The 20,552-nt window shown below is 40.8% G+C and overlaps 1 protein-coding gene and 1 long non-coding RNA gene across 3 annotated transcripts in view; one reads left to right on the top strand and one right to left on the bottom strand.

Moving 5' to 3' along the window:
- Positions 1-10,958, top strand: part of LOC116699390 (uncharacterized) — a 20,735-nt gene extending 9,777 nt beyond the window's left edge. Inside the window, exons 2-3 of the long non-coding RNA XR_004334420.1 lie at positions 7,966-7,970; positions 10,883-10,958. This is a non-coding gene — a long non-coding RNA (uncharacterized LOC116699390). The remainder of the gene's footprint in view (positions 1-7,965; positions 7,971-10,882) is intronic.
- Positions 1-20,552, bottom strand: part of LOC116699389 (BMP/retinoic acid-inducible neural-specific protein 3) — a 27,619-nt gene extending 7,067 nt beyond the window's left edge. Inside the window, exons 1-7 of one of the 2 annotated variants that reach the window (XM_032531930.1) lie at positions 20,513-20,552; positions 19,359-19,641; positions 14,805-15,007; positions 10,501-10,712; positions 7,467-7,572; positions 6,642-6,878; positions 4,298-4,520 (exon numbers count right to left, since the gene is read on the bottom strand). In XM_032531930.1, the coding sequence (XP_032387821.1) occupies positions 4,298-4,520; positions 6,642-6,878; positions 7,467-7,572; positions 10,501-10,712; positions 14,805-15,007; positions 19,359-19,609 (1,232 nt within the window). In that variant the 5' untranslated portion in view covers positions 19,610-19,641; positions 20,513-20,552. Of the gene's footprint in view, positions 1-4,297; positions 4,521-6,641; positions 6,879-7,466; positions 7,573-10,500; positions 10,713-14,804; positions 15,008-19,358; positions 19,642-19,832; positions 20,327-20,512 lie in introns of those variants that run through there. The other variant, XM_032531929.1, reaches the window with a different exon arrangement.

Genomic DNA, 20,552 nt, shown 5'->3' with positions numbered 1-20,552 from the left:
CTCAAAAAGCGGGGGGTTCCCACGGCCCCTGTGCGAGGCTATTCCCCGGGTTATATGGGGGGGGAAAAGAGCCCCCCCCAAGCCCTTCGGGTCATTAGGGGGGCTCTTTTCGGGTCGGCGGCTTTTTTAAAAGGGGGCAGTACCCCGACATTTGCGCGGAACCCTCCTGGGTTTCCCCCGGGCCCCCTTCACCCCCGTTTTTATCTGCGAGATATTTTAAAAATTTAAATTTTTAAATCCCGGTTTTGTCCAAAGTCAGTGGCTAACCCCGCCCCTCGGGAAGTGCAAAAAAAAAAAAAAAAAAAGGGGATCCCTTGTTGTTGAAAATCCTTCAACCTATTTGTGAATGACCGGGGCTATGCTGTCTCACCTCAAACCGGGGGGAAATTTTTTGTGAGACACGTTTTTTCTAATCCCTTGATAATCGGGTTGCCCCCCCCAAGGTTCATGTTTTCCCGTTGCATGCGCCCCCGGATAAATTTCCCCTTAACCCCTTTAAATTTTGTACTACTGCATTTATTGGGGCCCAAATTTAAACCCTTTTGGGAAAAACCCCTTTGGGCAGGGCAGGTTTGGAAGAATAAACTTGACTACCCTCTGAAATTTGTTGGGGGGCAATGTGGTGTATGTTCGGTTGTGGCCCTTGGGGGGCCCGGCAGGTGGGCTTTGGGACTCCCTAAGCTTGCCAAACCCAATAGGTACCCCTTTAGAGGGCGAAAGACTATACGAAATAGAACTTTGGGTTACTTTGGAAAACTCCAGATGATTAGATAGGCGTACCCCTCAAAGGGGCCGGGCCCCCTGCTCCTAAAAATTGTGAAAAAAAAGCTGATTTTTGGGGGGATTCGAACAAAGGGTCGCTCGTATATAGCAGTTAAATGGGGAAACGTAGTTAAAGGCCCGAGGGGACGCTGGGGCGGGAAAAAAAATTTTGGCCCTGCCCCCATGCGCAAAAGGGGAAAAACCCAAAAAGCTACCCTTAGAGGGCTAGGGCCTTTATCCCTAATAGAATCGGGGAGTTCCCAAAAGTAATAACTTTTATCAAACAGTAAAAAAAAAGGGCTATAACAAAATTTAAAGGGATTTTTCCCCGTAAAAAATTAAAGAAATTTATTGGGGTGATTGTTTTTTAAAGGAGCAAAAAATTAAAGGGTGAACTGCATCATGATTTTTAATTTGCCCCAGGCGCAAAAGGGGTTTGGGTATAAAACACATCCCCTAATCATCGAAAACGGTTTCATTTTTTTAAAAATGAAACCTGTTTATTTTAAAGCAGATAAAAAAAAACCCCCAATTTTTAATTTAAAGTAACAATAAAAAAAAAAAACCCCAATTTTTTTTTCCAAAGGGACACAAAAAAACGGGCTTCCCCAGGGGACCCAAATTTTTTTTAACTATTGAAATCTTTTTTCCCAAACGAAGGGGGTGAAAAGTGTGAAATTGGGATTTGTAACTAAGGAGACTTTGTCGCATTTGGCTGGGAAAGCTATGTTTTGTGTCATTTGTTAATTTCCCCTCCCCAAAATAGTATCAATATAGAGTTTTCAGAGAGTGGAAAAAATTTGGGAAAAATTTTTATAACCCAGGGCCCTTGGTAGGCTGCTAAAATAGATTTCCATGTGGGAGTCGTAAAAAATTAACCCAAACCCATTTATATTGCTGGCCCGCAGTTTAAAATTCCTGGATGTGATTCTGTTCAAAAAAAGGGATTTTTTTATTTTTGAAAAAATTTTTAGGAGGGCTGGATGTTTGTAAAGGGGTTTTTAAAAACCTGCGGGACATTTAAAAGGGTTTTTTTTGGCCAAACAGGGGTTCATTTGTCTACTAAACAAAAACCCCGGGGTTTGGAACAAGGAGCAGCTTTTTTCCCGGTCGCACTTTTGGGGCCTCACTTGAAACAAATTTTTCCTAAAGGGAACCCCCCCCTTGAGCCCTTGACACAGGTTGCTCAAAATGCTTCGTTTTTAGACGATTTTCCCCTTGCCCTAAGGGGCCAAAAGGGTGATTTAGTGCACTGTCATTTTCCGTCCTGCCTCTCCATTGGGAGGGGACGGAGCGCAGCCACCTTACGCCAAATCCCTCCTTCACCCCGGGAAGACTTAACTATTTCTTTTTCGGTCAGGGTGTTTTCCCTCGAGGGTTTTTTTTCCCCCCACCCTCACGCTACGGTGCGGAGGGGGGCTTCCCACCGGTTGTGTCCGGTGCGCGCTCTGTCACAATACATTTTACGCACGGCAAATATCAGGAAACTCAGCAGCTGTTTGTGCATATAGAGAACACTCCCAAGGATCAGCCCGTCAAAACAGCGTCTGTCTCACTGGCTGTGCAGGCTATTACCCAGGCTTTAGCTCGGAAGGGAAGAGCCCCCCCCAAGACATTCGGGTCACTCTACGAGGCTCTGTCGGCGTCTGCGGCTCTATTTAAAGGCATGGCAGTAGCCGACATTTGCGGGCAGCCTCCTGGGCTTCCCCGTGCCCCTTCATCCGCTTTTTATTGGCGAGATATGTCTGAATCTTCCATGTCTCAATGCGGTTTTGTCCAGTCAGTGACGCGTAATGCCGCGCTGAATGTGCAAAAAAAAAAAAAAAAAGCGGATCCTTGATTGTTGCCATCTCCTTCACACCTAGTGCTGAATGACCCTGCTCTGCTGCTCACCTCTCCTGTACCTGGTATTTCCCTTTTGAGACACAGTTTTTATCTCATACATTGTCATAATCCCGTTGCACGCACGAGGTATCATGGGCTCCCGTTGCATGCGCGACAGGATCAATCACGCTTAACCCCCCTTAAACATTGTACTACGCATATATTGCGGGCCACATTGAACCTTTCCGGCCACGCATTGGCAGGGCAGGCTTGTCAGAAGAATGACTCTGACTAGCCTCGTACATTGTTGCTGGGGCAATGTGGTGTATTTCGGTTGTGGACCTTGTGCCGCAGGTGCATTGACTACCTCACTTCGCCCTAACCCAATAGCGTAGCCCTTAGAGGGCGGGAAGCCTATACGAAATAGAACGTTAGTTACTTTGGTACTCCAGATCTATTAGATAGGCGTAGCCCTCTAAGGTCCGGGCCACCTGCCCTAGAACCTTTGTTGAAAAAAAAGCTGAGTTTTGGGAGTCGAACCACGGTGTCCGCTCTGTATATATGCAGTTAAATGCGGACGTTTGAGGCCCGAGCTGGACGCTAGGGCGGGAAAGAAAATCTTCACGACTGCGCATGCGCGAAGGGATAAACCCAATAGCGTAGCCCTTAGGGGCTACGCCTATACTAATAGAATCTGGAGTTACCAAAGTAACTAACGTTACTCAAACAGTGAAAAAGCAGGCTATAACTAAATTAAGACTTTACAGTAATAATAAAGACAAGTATTGAGTGATTGTATTTTAAATGAGCACAAATAAAGTAGAACTCGTACATCATGATTATCATCTGCGCATGCGCAGAACGGTTCGTGTATCAACACATACCCTAATGCATCGTAACTGTCTTCCTTTCTTTAAAATGTATACTGTTTATTTTACAGCAGATACAGCACATAACAATGTTATTTAAGTACAATAAATAAAAAACACAATATTCTGTTCCAAAGGGACACAAAGAAACGGACTTACCCAGTGACCCTAAACTACTATTGAAATCTTTTTTTACAAGCAGAAGGGGTGTGATAAAGATGTGTAATTGGATTGTGAACTAAGAGAGACTTTGTCGGCATTTGGCTAGAAAGCTGATGTATTGTGTCATTTAGTTAATTTCCCTGCCCAAAATAGCTATCAATATAGAGTGTTCATGAGAGTGGCATAAATCTTAGAGAAGTTATAACCACAGTGGCCTCTGGTAGGCTGCTGAAATAGAGTATCCATGTGGGAGTACAGTAATAAATATAAGCAAAGTCATTATATATTGCTGGCCACAGCAGCTTAAATTCCTGGATGTGATTCTGTTCAAACAAATGGATTATTATATGAGGAATTTTAGGATGCTGGATTGATTGTAAAGCGGTTTAAACCTGCAGACAGTTAAATGTGTCTATTTGGCCAAACATGGTCTCATTTGTCTACTAAACACCACCCCGCCGGTGGAACAGAGGAGCAGCTTTGTTCCTGTCAGCACATTTTGCCTCACTTGACAACTACTTTTCCTCAAGTGCCTTCTAATAAGTACCATCCCGCTCTGCTGCTTTCTCCCAGCATCTGGTGCATAAATCATTCTCATAATTATAACTTTTGGGGAGCACCTTGGGTTAACAGGCTGCGGTATAAATATTCCCCTCTCTTGTTCTTGCCTTGCCTCTTACCTTGTCCTCTGCAGGACTATTTTGGGCTTTTTTCGGCATCTCTTGCTGAGGCTGAAGAGCTTGTTAGCGGCGCGGCGAGCTTTGGTGAAAAGCTGGTTGCTACTGGTCTCCAGCTGCCTGTAGCGCTGGAGCATGCTGGCATCCGTCATCCACATGTGTTCCACAACAGATGTGTTTACAGCGTAATGGGTTGGCAGTTTCCCAACAAAGCTTTGGAACTCCTCTGGTAGGAGAAAAAGCACATGAATGAGTAAACTCTGCCTACGGCAATGAGCCGAAGGGTAACATTATTCCCAAAAAAACATCTCCCCCTCATTGTTTGTCCCAGAAAATCAAACAGCTCAAGAGGAGAAACAACAGCTGCAATATGCCATGAAAGCATGTTTTGTTATTTGAAATTTCTTTGGAGGGAATGCCGATCTCATGAGCATGTCAGAGGACAACGTCCTTTTCATATCTTGCTTTTATGAGAGGATACATGTTAATCACCACCTGTTGCCAGGGTACAGTACAGTACACCTTCAAAGCAACTAGTCTCTAATTAGACATGAGTAAAATTGAAAGCAAATTGCTGTTCCTGCCTTCAACAATGTGAAAGTAAGGCTTGGGTTGCCACGGTGACTTAAATCACATGTGTTAAACAAAAAAAAGTTAATTAAAATATATATAAATGTATATATACAGTATATATATATATATATATATGTATATATACAGTATATATATATATATATATATATATATATATTATAATATATACATTTATTTATAATGAACTTTTTTCATCATAAATATATATACAGTATATAATGAACTTTTTTGTTTAACACATGTAAACACATATTATTATAAATATTATATATACAGTATATATATATATTATACTCTATATTAGAATTTTTTTTTGACGCATGACAAAACTTTTTCAGCTTTGACACATCTGTGTTTCACCTGGTACAAATTACTTGCACATAGGTGCACACGTGAAAGCAATAAACTCTCTGCCAGTCTCTTTCCGTACTATAATAGTGTAGTACAGCAGGCTCTTTCTTTCTGATTTGTGCCACAAAACAATCTATCAGAGTTGCTGCAAATGTCGTAAATTTCTGTGTAAATGACAGGCGAGGTTACTTATCTTCCTGTACGGTGTCGGTGTGTTTAAATGGTAATTATAGCACTGTCTCAAAATGAATGAAATAATACCATACATTATTAGGTTCTTGGATGCAGGCCAGGCTTTGTGTAATTGTTGGTTCATTTATATGTAAAGACCCCTTTTCAAGTACATAGAGCTGAGGGAATTCACTGTAGGAGACATGAATGAGGAAAACACAGTGTGCTCTTACACTCCAGGGCTTTCATTCAATGTCACACGATCAATCAAAGAGCGTCACATTGGGTGGGAGTTACTTTCGACAACCATGACAATAAGCTCACTGGTGCTCTAACTGTGTTGGTTAGTTCAACACATTAGAGGAATAGGACAACATTTTGCATTGTGATTTCATAACCTTTTTTTTGTATGTTGGTTTACCTTTCTAAATTGATAGAATTTATGCAGAGGTAGCCTTTTCCATTATTAGAGCATACTGACATGAGTTTAAAGTAATAGTTTGACATTTTGGGAACAAATTCTCTTTCTTGCCAAATGTTAAATGAGAAGATGGATACCACTCTTATGTCTGCACGATAAATATAAAGCTACAGCCAGCAGCTAGTTGGCTTAGCATAAAGACCAAGCTGTAACCAGGGGGCTCTGTTCAAAGGTAACATTATCCACCTAGCAGCACCTCAAAAGCTCACTAATTACCATGTCATATCTCGTTGTGTTAGACAACATGTTGTACGCTTGACTATTTTTACGCTTCGGTTTTTGTAAGAATTATTATTATTATTTACAGTACAGGTGAGTGGTATTCTTCTCATACTCTCTCATAGCTCTTAGCAAGAAAACCTTAATCCTCAAATATTGAAATATGCCTTTAATTATACTTTTTGTGATTCCTTACAGCACTTTGGTGAGAACAGATGGCCTTTTTAAAATATCTGTGTATTTTCAGACACTGGAGCCCTGAACACCTAAAAAGCACCAGAAGTATCATTTGATCTGATACAATGACTGACAGGTCTCTTGATTCAGCGTCTGGCAGCTGCCAACGTTCAACAGCCAAGAATACATTTAGAACAAAAACAAGACAAGTTTATATTTATTTACTTTGTGAAAAATAAATGAAGTCCAGCATTTTGAGAGTTTTAAAAGCCAATGTTCCACGCGTGGGTTTTGGACCATTCAAGCTGACATTTCCAGGTCTCATCTCACAGTGAATTAAAATCTCTGACTCACCAGATTCCTCAAACTTCTGGTAGGTCAGCCTCAAGGTGTCTCCGATGCGCAGCAGATTGCTTTCCAGAGTGTCCAGGTCAGAGAGAGGACAGTTACACTGAGGGAAGTCCACGCTGCACTTGCACCAGCAGTCGCTGCTCTGGCAAACAAACTGGCCCTCAGATTTACAGCCGATGTAGTTGAGTGCCGCCTGAATGAAGCGGCTCTGCAAGTAGCCTGGAAGGATGACCTGCAGCCCTGTGGAAAGTATAAAACTGGATGAAGATGGCTGAGGTCTTTATTTTGGGCGTCCTTGGGGAAAAAATTTACAATAATCTTTCAGCATAATGTTGCATAGTGGTCTGAAAGAAAACTAGACTCCTGACTCCTCTTGGTTCTGTATTTGGGCTTCATATTATCTAGCTGTCTATTTGCTCCTGTTTGAGTAATGTTAACAAAAAAAACACAGTGCCCAGGTGTATTAGGAATTTCTTAGTACAAAAAAGAAAAAAAGGAAAAGAAAAGAAACTTCTACGACCCATTTTTAAACGTTTATGTTCTTAACACACAATGGGCTTGGAGCTGTGTTCCTCAGGGGAAATCGAAGAGAATCAAGAAAAAGGACGGTAGGACCTTTACTTTGTCTTGATGGGCTGCACCATTTATTCATGGTCAAACTAAAACCTACACTGTACATTACCTCCACTTGACAACTTGTCGCTAATTTGTTCTCTGCTGCGAGCTTTAAAGCTTGCGTCTGGTTCTTTTCTTCATCTACTCCCATTTGCGTGTGTCATGTGTGGCTACTGCTGATGTCACCATTATGCGCCAGGGAGCAGATCTTACCTTGTAGCTGAACCTTGTTTTCTGGACTATGAACCAGTACAGAACTGACAGTGTCCAGATTGTCATAGTTGCTGCATCCAAGCGGCCCAGTTCTGGTTTCTGTCACCTGCAAAGAAATAAAGAGAATATGAATCTTTTGTATTGTGATTTTTGTATTTCATCTCTTGAGTTTGACAATACAGAAAACAAGGCAGTTGATAGACTTAGTTTAGTCAGTGGGGAAAGTCATCTAACACGTAACTTTTACATGATCTTTTCGTATTAATTTGATTAGTAACTAATTTTTACTTTATGTGTATTTTGAAATGCCAAAAGAACATTGAAAAGCCTCATCAAATGCTTTTTATGCCTCAAATGGATTTTAAACGCAATGAGTCATAGAAGTAATATTTAAAAGGTCTTTGTTTAAAAAGCTTTCTCAGAGACAATAAGTGGTTGTGATCTAAGAAAAGAAATCAACTAATCAACTTCCCTTTTACTGAAAAACTAGGAAGCATAGGACATGTGGATGGGACAATCTAACGGGGGTCTGGGGGTCCTTTGGGGGGGGGGTGTTTTAACAGAGTAGATCATTTCTCCTACTCTATTACCTTTTTAACAGGTTTGTGGCTTGAGGATCTCTTGTACGCAATTTCTGTTAAATACATTTCTTTAATCGAAACAATGAGTGAAGTGGAAAAGAAATCGGTTGTCAAAGTGCTCCACTGCATTCTCCAATAAACTACATTTATCATCCAATGATTTCTACAACAAGATTCACCAAGACCTGAGGCCTTTGGCTCAAAGCTAAATTACATTAACTTGCTTGCTTTGTTCGCGCACACATTTTACACACATACTGTGAGACTGCTAGAGAGGCTCTCCGGACAGGCGGGTCGAAAAGTGTCAAAGCAGGGTTTCAAGTCAGTTATTTATAACTAAACAATAGGCCACTTTTCACCAACTCTTCACCTTTCTCTATTTCTCCCTGTCTCCCAATTTAAATTCTATTTAATATGCGTGATTGGCATGGTTGTAACAATGACAACATTGCCAAAGCATCAAGAAGGCTCATAATGAGATTTAAAAGAAAAAGGTAAAAATCATAAAATCAAGAAAATAGAACGAAACACTTGCTCTGTGTGTGAGTATGTGTGTAAATGTGTGTGTACTGAAGTTGGTGTGTGTGTTTGTGGTGATGTGTACGTTAATGTTAAACCACACACACCCCTGCAGCGCTCTATCGTCTCTCTCCTCAGTGCTGACAATTATGCTTCTTCTGGTTTTCTACATGGTAAAAGTGTGTGTGTGTGTGTGTGTGTGTGTGTGGGGGGGGGGGGGGGGGGGGGCTTGTCCTCTTAATAGCTATGGTGCCCCTGACTGATTTACATCATTGCTTAATTTAAACAATAATTCATCTTGGTGTTAAATTTACAATTTATGAAACGCTGGAACACAAAAACACATAACTTATGCCTCTTAGCATAAGTTTATGCTCAGGATCTATCCTATTTCCTCATCCTCAATAGCCTACCGTGTTTGATTTTAATGAATGGCCATGTATCGCAGGTACTGCTTTACATCCCTCATAAAAAGTAGTATTCATCTCGTTCTCTTGCTCTTTTTCTCTTGCTCTGATCTTCAATCTGCCTGAACTCCACACACACTGCAAAGTGGCAAATAAATGGAAGTCAGCCTGGCTGGAAATTAATGGAATGATATTTCTAATCCATCAAGCTGATGCACAACCATAGGAACACGTTCTCAGTTTAGGAGGGGAAAGGGGGGAGTGGGTCACTTGTCTTCATCAGTGGCTACTCACTTTAGCATCTACGTTTGCCCCTCAGGCTGATTAATGTGTACACTCTAATGGCCATTTCAGATGATAAAATGGATGATTGGTGTTTCCTAGTGCAGGCACCGCCACTGCTACTCGCCTCGTACGGCTCTTCACTTTCCTCTTTAAAGCTTGATAGCGGGGAGGCAATGGCTTTGAGACATTGTATCTTGTAATATTGTTTTCCACTGCTATAAAACAGTCAGTCACTTAGTCTGTAATGGGTGATTAACAAAGACATGTTTGACCATCTTACAATAAAAGTTCAACAAATTAATTTATCAGTCTGATGCAAATCAAATCATCCCAGTGCCTTCTGCACACATGAGCTTTTTTTATGTGACAATAAACTGCACGATTAAGAGAGAAAAACAGGAGAGATAGATTTGCTGAACCCCTGCAGCTACAACATGTTAAGTTCCTGGTGTCTAGCCAATTCTGTAAATAAGCATTTGTTCTTAATCCTACCTGATTAAAAAGTAGAAAAAGTTATGGAAGTAAATTCCCTGAGCTGGAATTAAAGGATTTGTTGGTGCATGTTAGCGCTTAAAGTTGAGTTACCAAAGTGTCATGAATGTAAACGTTGCTCTGCACACATTGTGTGGTGGAAAGATGCAGAAGTACTGAACTTTGAGGTACTTTCATGCTACTTTACACTTCTTCTCTTCTTCCCTCTTTCTGAGACAAATATTGTATATTTGACCCACTACATTTTAAAGCTATAGTACCTTGTTACTTTTCAGATTAACATATAACACACAATCCATATGATCTGTTTGATGAGTCGGTTTTATCTGAGTCTTTGTTATTGATGAAACTGTCAAGCTCCACTTAAACTAGCTCCACCTCAACTAATTGTTGAGTAAATGTCCGTGCATCAACAATATGGATCCTATAATATAACAAAAGACCACTGTCAGGAGTCAGTCTAGATAACAACTGTGTTTTACTGCCCTCTCTTGCTGAAATGTCAAGTCCATTGTACCTGTAAAATTATGTAGGCATTTATGTACATACTTAAAATAACACAGTATTTTATTGGTGCCTCATTCTGGGTAAATTCTAACTTAGTGAAATGTGTGTATGCATTTATTTATTGATAAATGTTCCTCCCCTGATGACTGAATGAGTCATGCAGCCTTCATACAGTGCTTGTTTAGCCTTACATCTAGCAACAGACTGCTGCTGTATTTTCACTTCTACTTGACCTCCACATACCCGTATGGCAGTGGATGCAATCTGGAGGTGGTGCAGCCGGCGCAGGGTGCTCTCTCTGTCTGTGAAGTAGGAAGCAGCCAGCTGGTGGAGGGCCTCCAGGGTCACCGACCCCGTAGTGTTTGAGCTCCTGCTAGAGCTGCCATCGACCCCTGTGGGTGAAGACTCCTGGCTGAGTTTTCTTTTGTCCACAAATATTGTCAAAGACTCCTCCCCTGTTGACAGTCAGGCAGAAGGAAAAGGAGAGCTTCATTAGATCTGACAGAAGAGCACTAATCTTTCATCTTTCATTAGTAGGTTTTCAGATCAGATAGAAAAGCGCAGTAGTGATTAAGGCCTAGTCCACATGTACACAGGTATTTAAAAAAAATCCTAAAACATGAAGATGCTAAAACATAATTGAAGTGCTGTCATGAGCATGCCAAGCCAACAAACGGCGACATCACCCCAGTAGCGCAAAGAAAAAGTAGAACATGTTGGCCAATCATTAAAAAAAATATATCATAAAAAAAGCTGTTACCGGAAGACTACCCACTAACTTGAAGTCCAACGGCCTCGTCCAAGACTGGCGACATTGGCGGTGGGTCTGTGTTGTGGTGACAGTGTTGGATTATTTCCACAATAAAATGGAAGTGTAACTGTACATGTATGTGTAAATATGTAAAATGTTCTGCTAGCAAGCCTTTTACCAGTACTATTTTGGTCATGACTGCCACTGCAAGAAATGAAGCCTCATTGTTGAAGTCTCACGAATGAAATAACGGCGCACACTTTGACGTTTAAACCAAAACACTTTTGTTGTCAATGTAACAACACAAAAACAGTGTTTCTAAGAAGTATTCAAGCTGGCCAGAGTTTTCCAAAAGCTCAATTTACAGTGACCTAAGTGTTGTGAGGGAACTAATGGTTTGGAGGATTGGATTAGATTAGAGACATGGGTCCCTATTTTAATGATCTAAGTGCACGGCGTGAAGCACACGGTGCAGGTGCGTTTAGGGTATGTCCAAATACACTTTTGCTAGTTTGAAGGCGGAAAAAAGGTCTGTGTGGTTCAAAAGGGTTGTACTTAGTGTCTTTTGTAACTCATAGGTGTGTTTTGGGCCAATCACAATCACAGTGTCATCTCGCATTCTTTTAAATTCCATTAAAAACCAGGCGCGTTTGTACCTTGGCGCATTGCTATTATGATGGCGGATTTGCACCATCATATTTTTGTTTGTATGCTGCTGCGCTTCCCTGTGTGTGTGTAACAAGCATAGTGTGCGCAGGCTGTGAATAAGCCTCAGCACATTTTACTAATTTGGTGTTAAAATAACAATGAAATGCTTGGTCAATGGCGCGATCACTTCCCGCTGCCTCAATATAGCAATACACCAAAAATTCACCTGAACACACCTCCCTGTAAGACCAGCATATGCATGGGCGCAAAAAGAACACACCAATGCATGGTGTATTTGCTATTTAAATGACGTAGGTGCTGGACGGTCTTAAAATATCAAAGACACTTGTGTCAGGTTTTGTGTCAAGCTTTAAGTCAGGCTATGCGCCGCGCTGCGCCAGATGCAAGATAGGGCCTCTTGTCTGGCAGAGACAAGATCTCTGCATCTATTAAACTCTCGAGGAACAGACAGCTTATCCAAGATCCTTGATTAACTTCCCCTAATTGTTCTAATTATCTTAATTATATTAACCAAAAATGACATTAAAAACAAAACAGAAGTTCTCAGGTCTTATCTGGGATCCAAGCACATTCTACAATTGGAAACATCTTAATCACAAACAATTACAATTATTACATTATAAAAAGCAGCCTGGGAAACCAAACTGCAACCACAGACTAATTAGGTCTTTTTACACTTTACAACAATAGTAAAGCACATTGTCAAGTCTGTTTCAAATATGAGCTCAATGCAATGAATCATTCATTGCATTCATCACCTTTCAGATGCCACACTACGGTGAAATTGCGCTGCTTCTTTGCTGTTCTTCTCATTGACTGGTAACCCAATGACTGAGATTTAAAGAAGAATCAGGTGCATGATTTACAAATCTGACCACACTGCTTGTGAGTACACACACAAATTTTGTTGTGAGTTTTATGCATCTGGCCCCAGAACGATGAAGTGATGGAATTCCCTTTTTTTTTTTATCCCCGTTTTTTTTCTGAGATTTTGTTTCTCCAAACTGCCTCATTGACATTTTTACATCAATAGTTAATTCCCCCCACATTTCTCGGTATAACTTTCAAAATGTGCCCCTGAGAAATTGTGTCAAATTGTGCTAAATTCAGCTGTGGGTTATTGCATTTGCAGGTAAAAGCATTAGCATAGTGTCCACACTGTGACCTACATAACTTGCAGGTCATTTATAAGCCAATACCTTTTTAATATGAAGGGCTGAGTTACCAGAAAAATACAGCCAGTGTCTCAGAGTGGTAAGTGCAATTTGAATTACAGAGGGTGTGCTTTTTAGCAAACCTCAACAACATTAAATCCTCTCTTTACTATAACAGCAAGTTAAGGCCATTTAAATGCAAGTTTTATCTGCCCTTTTTTTCCAAAATAGTCCCTCGAGTGTCACTCTGGTGACATTTGTACTTGTAATGCTCTGTAGTGTATTGAGAAGAAGGTTATACTGTCAATACACGGGTAAACAGAACCTGAAATCTTTTGTTCATCATTATAAGATTTCTGGTTTTCCTTCAGATCTGATTTATCTTAATCAGCAAAACGTCTGCCTGGGATTAACCTTATTAATCTTACTCATGCAACACTTCCCAGTTTGACCACAAGAATAAATATATAAGCCGTTGCCATTGGTGTGCCATTATAAAAGTCCTCTGAAACTAAATCCTTACATTGCCTTTGAAAGTGTAACATGAGCGCTTTCTGATCTATGACATCAGTTGTCAGTTCCTTTTACATTTAAATGATACAGAAATTACTCAGACCACTGTTTTCTGAAATGCCACTGCTATGGTTGATGTTTGTTTAGGTTTAGTCACCAAAACTGTATGCAAGGAAAAATCACAGTCATGATTGTAAGAAAACAATGTATTTTGTTGGCAAGAATAAAACTTGTGTAACTTGAACTCAGGACAGTGCTCTTTGTTTCCTGTTTATACCAACAATCAACATTTATCTATTTTAAAAATCAAGCCCAAACCAAACCCTTGTAATGGTGGCAGATCAGAAAATAGTCACATTAACAGTCATGATCTAATGTCCCTATGGGCAGGATTACATTGTTTGTCAGTGGAAAACAGAAACAAACGGCGGCCTTTTGTGTCCAAGTTTACACTTTCCATCCACCTTGCAATGCCCCCTCCAATGTTTTATGGATTTAGAACAAAATGATGCTACTTCTGCCTCTGTTTCCGACAGACACAAGTCATAATTGTCATTAGCTGCTAGAGGTCCTTATTAGGTAAACTTAAACACAGGGCGTGTTAAACAATTGAGCAAACAATATTGTCAAAAGGCAATTCCAAAGCCTCCAAAACATCTGAATTGACTATTCAAAATTTTTTCTTGCAGCCGACTTCAACTTCCTTTTGATCAAGTTTTACCACCTCCAACATCAGCTACGTCGGTCAAAGTCTGACCGTCTTATATTAAGAGTTGCTCCAAGTTAGTAAGAGTTTCACCTTGTTATTAAACAGTTCTGTCTGCTGAGTCCCCTTTCAAAGGAGGTGATTGTATCTTTGTCTTTTCTATGATGGATTTTTGCCTGAGAGGTTTTCGAACACTTGTATGAAATATTTAAAATATAAAGAAATGTTTTGTCTTTATTTCTGAGAGACAGCGAACTTGTATGATTACTGTTGATTTTTGGCCAGTTACAGTATTTATGGGAATAACATAAAAACGCTCTGAACATCTAACACCCTACATTTCAAGGTGATTTGCCTTTGGATAATTCCTTCAAATCTGTGTTATTTTCTTACAGCAGACACTTTTTAAACCCACATTTATTTCTGATATTGAGTTGTTAAAGATAAGCCAATTGCTTACAAATGACAGTGTTGTACAAAAGTGATGAAGCTCTGTTTAGGGAAACGTGCTATTTTTGACAGCCAAACAAAAATATACAATCTGCCTTTCAATGCCTTCTCCAATTTATTTCTTGTACACCAAATCGGAGATATTTTATGTTTTTTTGTGTGCCAAAAAATACTGATCCAGAAAAAATATGATATGCTTTGTTGTTCAGAAAGCAACAGACGGTAAAATCAGTGCTTAAAACAGAATCGCATTTGAAGCTGTGCGAAGCAGGCATGCTTTGAAGCTCTGTGTACGCCACTGTACCTCCTAGAGTGGCAGAGAAGAGGACGTGGGTGCCATATTTCTTGATTAGACTCTCTGTAATCGTCTGGAGGGTTGGCCGCCTCCCTAGCTGGCGGATGGTGTGCATGAAGTCGGGGTCGAGGGGCAGAGCCAGGCCACCGCTGCCACCAAAACCTTCCCGCTTCTCCACCACCAGGCTGTTGACCTTCCATCGACCAAACTCCCTGAAGACACAGCAACACACACACATGCACAGAGACATTTGCTCAGTTGGCTTAGGCCTTTAGCGATGTAAAAGGCCCCAGGCGGCTGTTTAACAAGCTGTGTAAAAAGAAAAGGCAGCGGTGAATGTACCTAAATGTATAATAGTGTACAGTGTACTAACCACACAAATGCACAAACATTATTAACACAAGATGAAGCTGTCACATATCCCCTAGGGAGCTCTCTGATGTATAAGAAAACCACTTCTAACTACATGCTTGTATTTTTTTTTTTTTTTTTTTTTCAAAAGGCAGTACAAGATTACTGTGCTCTTTAAGTCAATCAGGTACAGTGGTCAGTTATTTATCCATTGTTAGATTTTTCCGACGCTTTTACCCTGGGAATCACATAAAGTGTATTAGGGCATTGATGTGTCCATTTGATCTGTGTTATTTAACACTATTACTATTTTTTTCAATTGCTAGACGACAGTCTGGAGTTGCATGTACAAATCTCTAACTACAGTCTGCACAGCAGCAGTTCATGTGGACCAAACTCTAGTTCATTTTTCACTGCTTTAACACAGTTTTAAAATCTCTACACACTTATGCCATGGCTTTAACCACGACCTGCACAACACTGTGGATTTCCAGCACTTTGTTCTAATGCTAACACACTGCTGTCACTGTTAACCACACATTCAAAACAGAATAGATTTCATTCTGGTGCCTATCAAACACTGCTGATTGTAATTTTAGCTGAAGGTGTCTTGTTTTAGACTAATTATTGAACATATATGTTTTTTTTGTATACAAACACCAATTAAGAATTGCAAACAAATATACACTGTAGCGTTTGAGAGAAACAGGTAAAGATACCAATGTGTCCAGGTCAGATGTCTGAGGTTGCATACACAGCTATAAAACAAAATGTGAAAAACATTACCTTTACTCTGGTAAAACTGAGTTATTACTGTTTTTAAGAAAGTAATGGAGGTGAAAGCAATGGAAACACCACATTCATTAGTATTTAGAGATGATGAAGACATCCAATGTGATGAAGATAACTTGCCAAATGATGCTGGAGATTATTTTGTCTGGATATTTGGGGGATTTCTTTAGCCTGATTCCAGTTATTGTTAACCAGGATGCAGTATTCTACCAATTGTTTTTTTTTTTTTAGCAACGAGGCTTTCAAACTGCATTACAACATTTATGTTGCAAAAGAAAACTGTAATTTATTTACTACAGGTCCATAATATCCTAGAGGATTTCCTGCATAGACAATAGGGAAGAGAGAAACAAAGTTCCGGGATAAGCAGTTGTTGATTTTTGGAGGAATTTCCTTACAAGAATGGTTTGATGTTTTGGGAAATATGCTTGTTTGCTTTCTTGCAGAGTCACATTAGTAGTTTGATACCACACTCCTCTGAGACAGGTATCAATCTACTTATCTAACTCTCACCAAAACAAATGAGTGTATTTCCCAAAATGTAAAATGTCAATTTTTTTAAAAGAACTGCTCCAGTCTAGTGGTTCAGGTGTTAAAACATACTCAGGTTGGTTGGAAACATTTTCTTGCAAAAAAGCCCTGCATTTCAGCCCAATTCTGATGGGGCCCAACTTATTTACAGGGCTTTGGGCCGGGCTTCGGGCCGGGCTTTGGGCCGGGCTTTGGGTCAGTATTCGAGCCAGTTTTCACGTCATACTTCTGTCAAAGGTAAAATCACAAATGACAACTAAATGCGTAAATTTCTGTTGTATAGATGCTCGCCCATTTGAAACAACAACAGGGAATGGTTTCATAAGAGGTGATAAAAGTAGGTGCAGCCCACAGCCGACTGTCAGGCGCAAGTGCACTCCCGGACCCCACCAAAATTTCACGAAAGTGCAAGGAAATGGCGATTGCTAAGAGAAATGTGGTCAAAAAGATCAAGGAGGTTCTGTTGTTGGACATGACAACTGACACATGGACGGATGATCACCGTAAAATAAGCTACATGTCAATCACATGCCACTATGTGTGCAGTCTGACTGTCATACCTAGTGGATTGTCGGTAATTGGGAAAGACAGCAAATACACCACTACTAATAATATATATAAATTATCATGTCTAAGTTTTCAAAATAGCTGAGCAACTTCTAAATATTTCCACATACCCCCTGGTTGTGAATCTCTGATATCTGTCACTTTTGTCTGAACAAGCTTGCGACAGCTTTAAATAACTCCTGAATGGATAAAAAAGATCTTATTGGCATGCAGCATTGCAACTCCCACAGCAACAGAAAGACGTAAAACCAAAATAAAGTCCCGCATCAGCTGCCATCATTTGTTATCTTGTGCCCTTTGGACACAAGTCTCACTGAACTCCAGCTATTCACAAACAGTCTGGGAGACACAGCTGCTACTCTCTCTCTCTCTCTCTCTCTCTCTCTCTTCGTCTCCGTCCCTCCATAGCATCAGTTAATGTCTACCTCTCCCACCGTGCTGCCCGCTGCTCTGTGTACCTCTCTCCTTCTGGGAGGCAATCAAATCACTGCCATGAGAAAAATGATCAGCAGCAAAATAATTGGGGAACTAGGACATTGTGGAGTGTGTCATTACAACCAATCATCATAATGAGGGGACAGGCTGAGTGCCCGTCCCTGGTGGACGGATAGGCATTGTGGTTCCAGCCCAGGGTTTAGTCTACAACTATTCCATCAGCATGCACATTTAGCAAATGAGGGACTGTCCTCTGTAGGAATGTATTCAGCTATCTAAAGATAAACTGTTTACTGTATGTACTTTAAGCAATCAATAGCAATGAAAACAAGTTAAAGAAGGGAAAAACTACAAAAGGAGCAGTGAGGAGCAAATCGACAGCTTAATCACACACTGCTGCATACGCACATACACGTGATGCTCATTGTGATGTTTCAGTTATTACAGAGGTCACAGGGGCAGAATAAGCAGTTCAGCCTCCAGGCTATTTAAGAGCACAAAGAAAAATACTAAGCATCTGCAACTCTGTGGGGACTGTAAAATATACAGCTATGTGTATGACATATTACTAAGAATAAATCCTTCTGTGTTTCCACAATTGATTTTTTCCTGGTATCTACAAGACAGTAATGGCCAAAACAGGCAAATGACCAAAGTTTAGTTTTCATTTTGGAGTATTCCCTAAAATCCTTCTGACAGGTTGCAGGCTTCTGACAGGTTGCAGGAGTGACTGCTTCAGGGTAAAAGACCCATGAGCAGTGAGATGCCAGCCGATACAAATAGTGGCCTGCCTTCAACAGTCCGAGCTGTCTGCTCCTTTTGTCATTTTCAACGAATTTCACTAAATATGTGACTGGTTTAGAAAAGAAAAAGCCTCAAGTCAGGGGGCTATTGGGACATTTGTGCAGCAGGTCTATTGAAAAAAAAATGCAGCTGTCACTAAGAGATAAACACCACAGCCTAAATGACTCCTGAGAGGAGATAACAGACCAGTTGATTCATGCATGTATGCAGAGCATGAAGGAACTCTTGAGGCATTAATAAGTCACCTTAGTGCTCACTATCTAAAAACTGCACTAATGCACACTGGAAAAGACTTCACAAGAACATGTCATTGTTAGATCCAAAAATCTCTCAATAAATACACCCAAACAACTGTACAAAGCAATGACATATCAACATACAGACCTTTGACAAAATCATAAACATACACATTAATATATGTAATTACTAATATATCTAATTCAGACCCATCTTATTGCATGTGTGTGCCCTTAACACTGACTGGAATGCATCGATCAACTTAATGGACACCTAACAGTTGTGACAAAGCAAAAATACAGTATACTGCATCTTAAGAATGCTTTTGATGAATATTTAGACAAAGGCAGCAGTGAAGTGCAGCCCTGCATGAAGTCACTGAAGGAATGTACAGTAACTGTTCACAGGGGATTAACTCCCGCTGTATAATCAAATGCAGAAACACTGAAGCATAAACCCAAGAAAGGAATAGATCAATGTTTGGTGTCACAGTATTCACATTAATGATGCATTTTCACTCAGAATACAAAGGTATCTGCAGAAAGGGCACACTTTGCATTGCTACAGTAATTCTTCAGATTTGCTCATCAGCTTGCAACTAATTTGATGCAGGTGTGATACCTGTGAGGGCTCTCCTGAGAGTGTGCAGGTTTTCATTCCTAACACTAGAGCAGCTGCTTTCACTGATTGCTTCCTTTTTGGCTCAAAGTGCTCATTAGTGAAATTATACAGTGGCATGTTGGGTGAAAACCTACAAACACTCTCACACAGCCCAAACCAGAAACTCCAGAAAGAAGCATGCATACACATACACACAACAAACACAATGCTCTCCGTCTGTCTTACCTGTAGATCTTGTATCGGGTGCTGAAGCCTTGCTGGTACCTCTCCGCAGCTTCCGTGAACTCCAGGGACTGGTGGAAGGGCCCTTTATCCGACAACAGCCACCCCAGGGAGGCCGGGGCTCCGTCGCCTTGTCCGGCTGCGGCTGCGGCTCCACCGACCCCGGAGGTCCAGCAGCAGCAGAGCCAGAGGCTGAGAGCCGCCCCCTCCCATAGCAGAGACAGCCGCTTATGACTGATTCTCTGACAGCTCATGCTTCACCCAGCGACACCTCATTCTCTCCGGACTAGGAAGAGGACAGACCAGAAAGACAGTGTTACAGTTTAACATGGGAGATAATAAAAAAGTAGGCTACATAGAGTCCATGGCGCAGATTTGCAGATTATGTGAACATTTCCTTTTAAACCCAGCATTTGAGAGTTAATTAGTGCTACTAAGTGCCCGAGCAAATGTTTTATAAAAAACACATAGGCCTACCTGATTTTGCAATGGGGATTAAACGATGCGTTCTCAAAAATAAGTGAACTGTATCTATCTTGCGAGCGCTGCAAATAAAACCTCTCCAGTTCATTGATCCGGCTAAATTCATTTATTCGTGATGAGTCCTTTCTTTCAAGCGCTAGTCCAACTTGGTTCTTGCTCTCACTCAACTTTATTTCGGGAGACGATCCTCCCGCATCCGTGCACCGAACCGCTCCTCGGTGAGAAGTTGCAGCAGCGGAGACACGAACACGGCTGAGTTCATTCTGGGGATGTCCGTGAGGGAAGAGATATTTCCAGAGGTTGAACGCAAAAGGTAGATTTCTCTATCCTGAGCGGAATCCCTTTAATGCGTCGTATGATCCTTCACCTCAGGTTATTATTATTCCTCTACATTCTTGATAAACGTGTGCGTGTGAGCTATTCCCCCCTCCACAGAGCGAGCTGGTGGATGAATGAGCGCCTGCTTCAATACAGAGAGCTTTTTCTTCCCCAGTTTTTTTTTTTTTTTTACAAGTGAGATAGCAAGAATGCGAGCAAGTGAATCATGATGAGGGTGAAATATACAGTCTAAGTGGATTTAAGTTTTCAGGACAGCAGGATGATGATGATGATGAGATGATGATGATGATGATGATGATGATGATGTCAGGGCTGCTTCCATCATTCACTATTACCTTCACATAATTCATCCTCATTATGTGGCATCCCAGCGTG

Source organism: Etheostoma spectabile, chromosome 12 (genome assembly GCF_008692095.1).
Source record: "Etheostoma spectabile isolate EspeVRDwgs_2016 chromosome 12, UIUC_Espe_1.0, whole genome shotgun sequence".
NCBI classification, from domain to species: Eukaryota; Metazoa; Chordata; class Actinopteri; order Perciformes; family Percidae; genus Etheostoma; species Etheostoma spectabile.
Note: the sequence above shows the minus strand (reverse complement) of the source record. Positions and strands in the feature narration are given on the sequence as shown.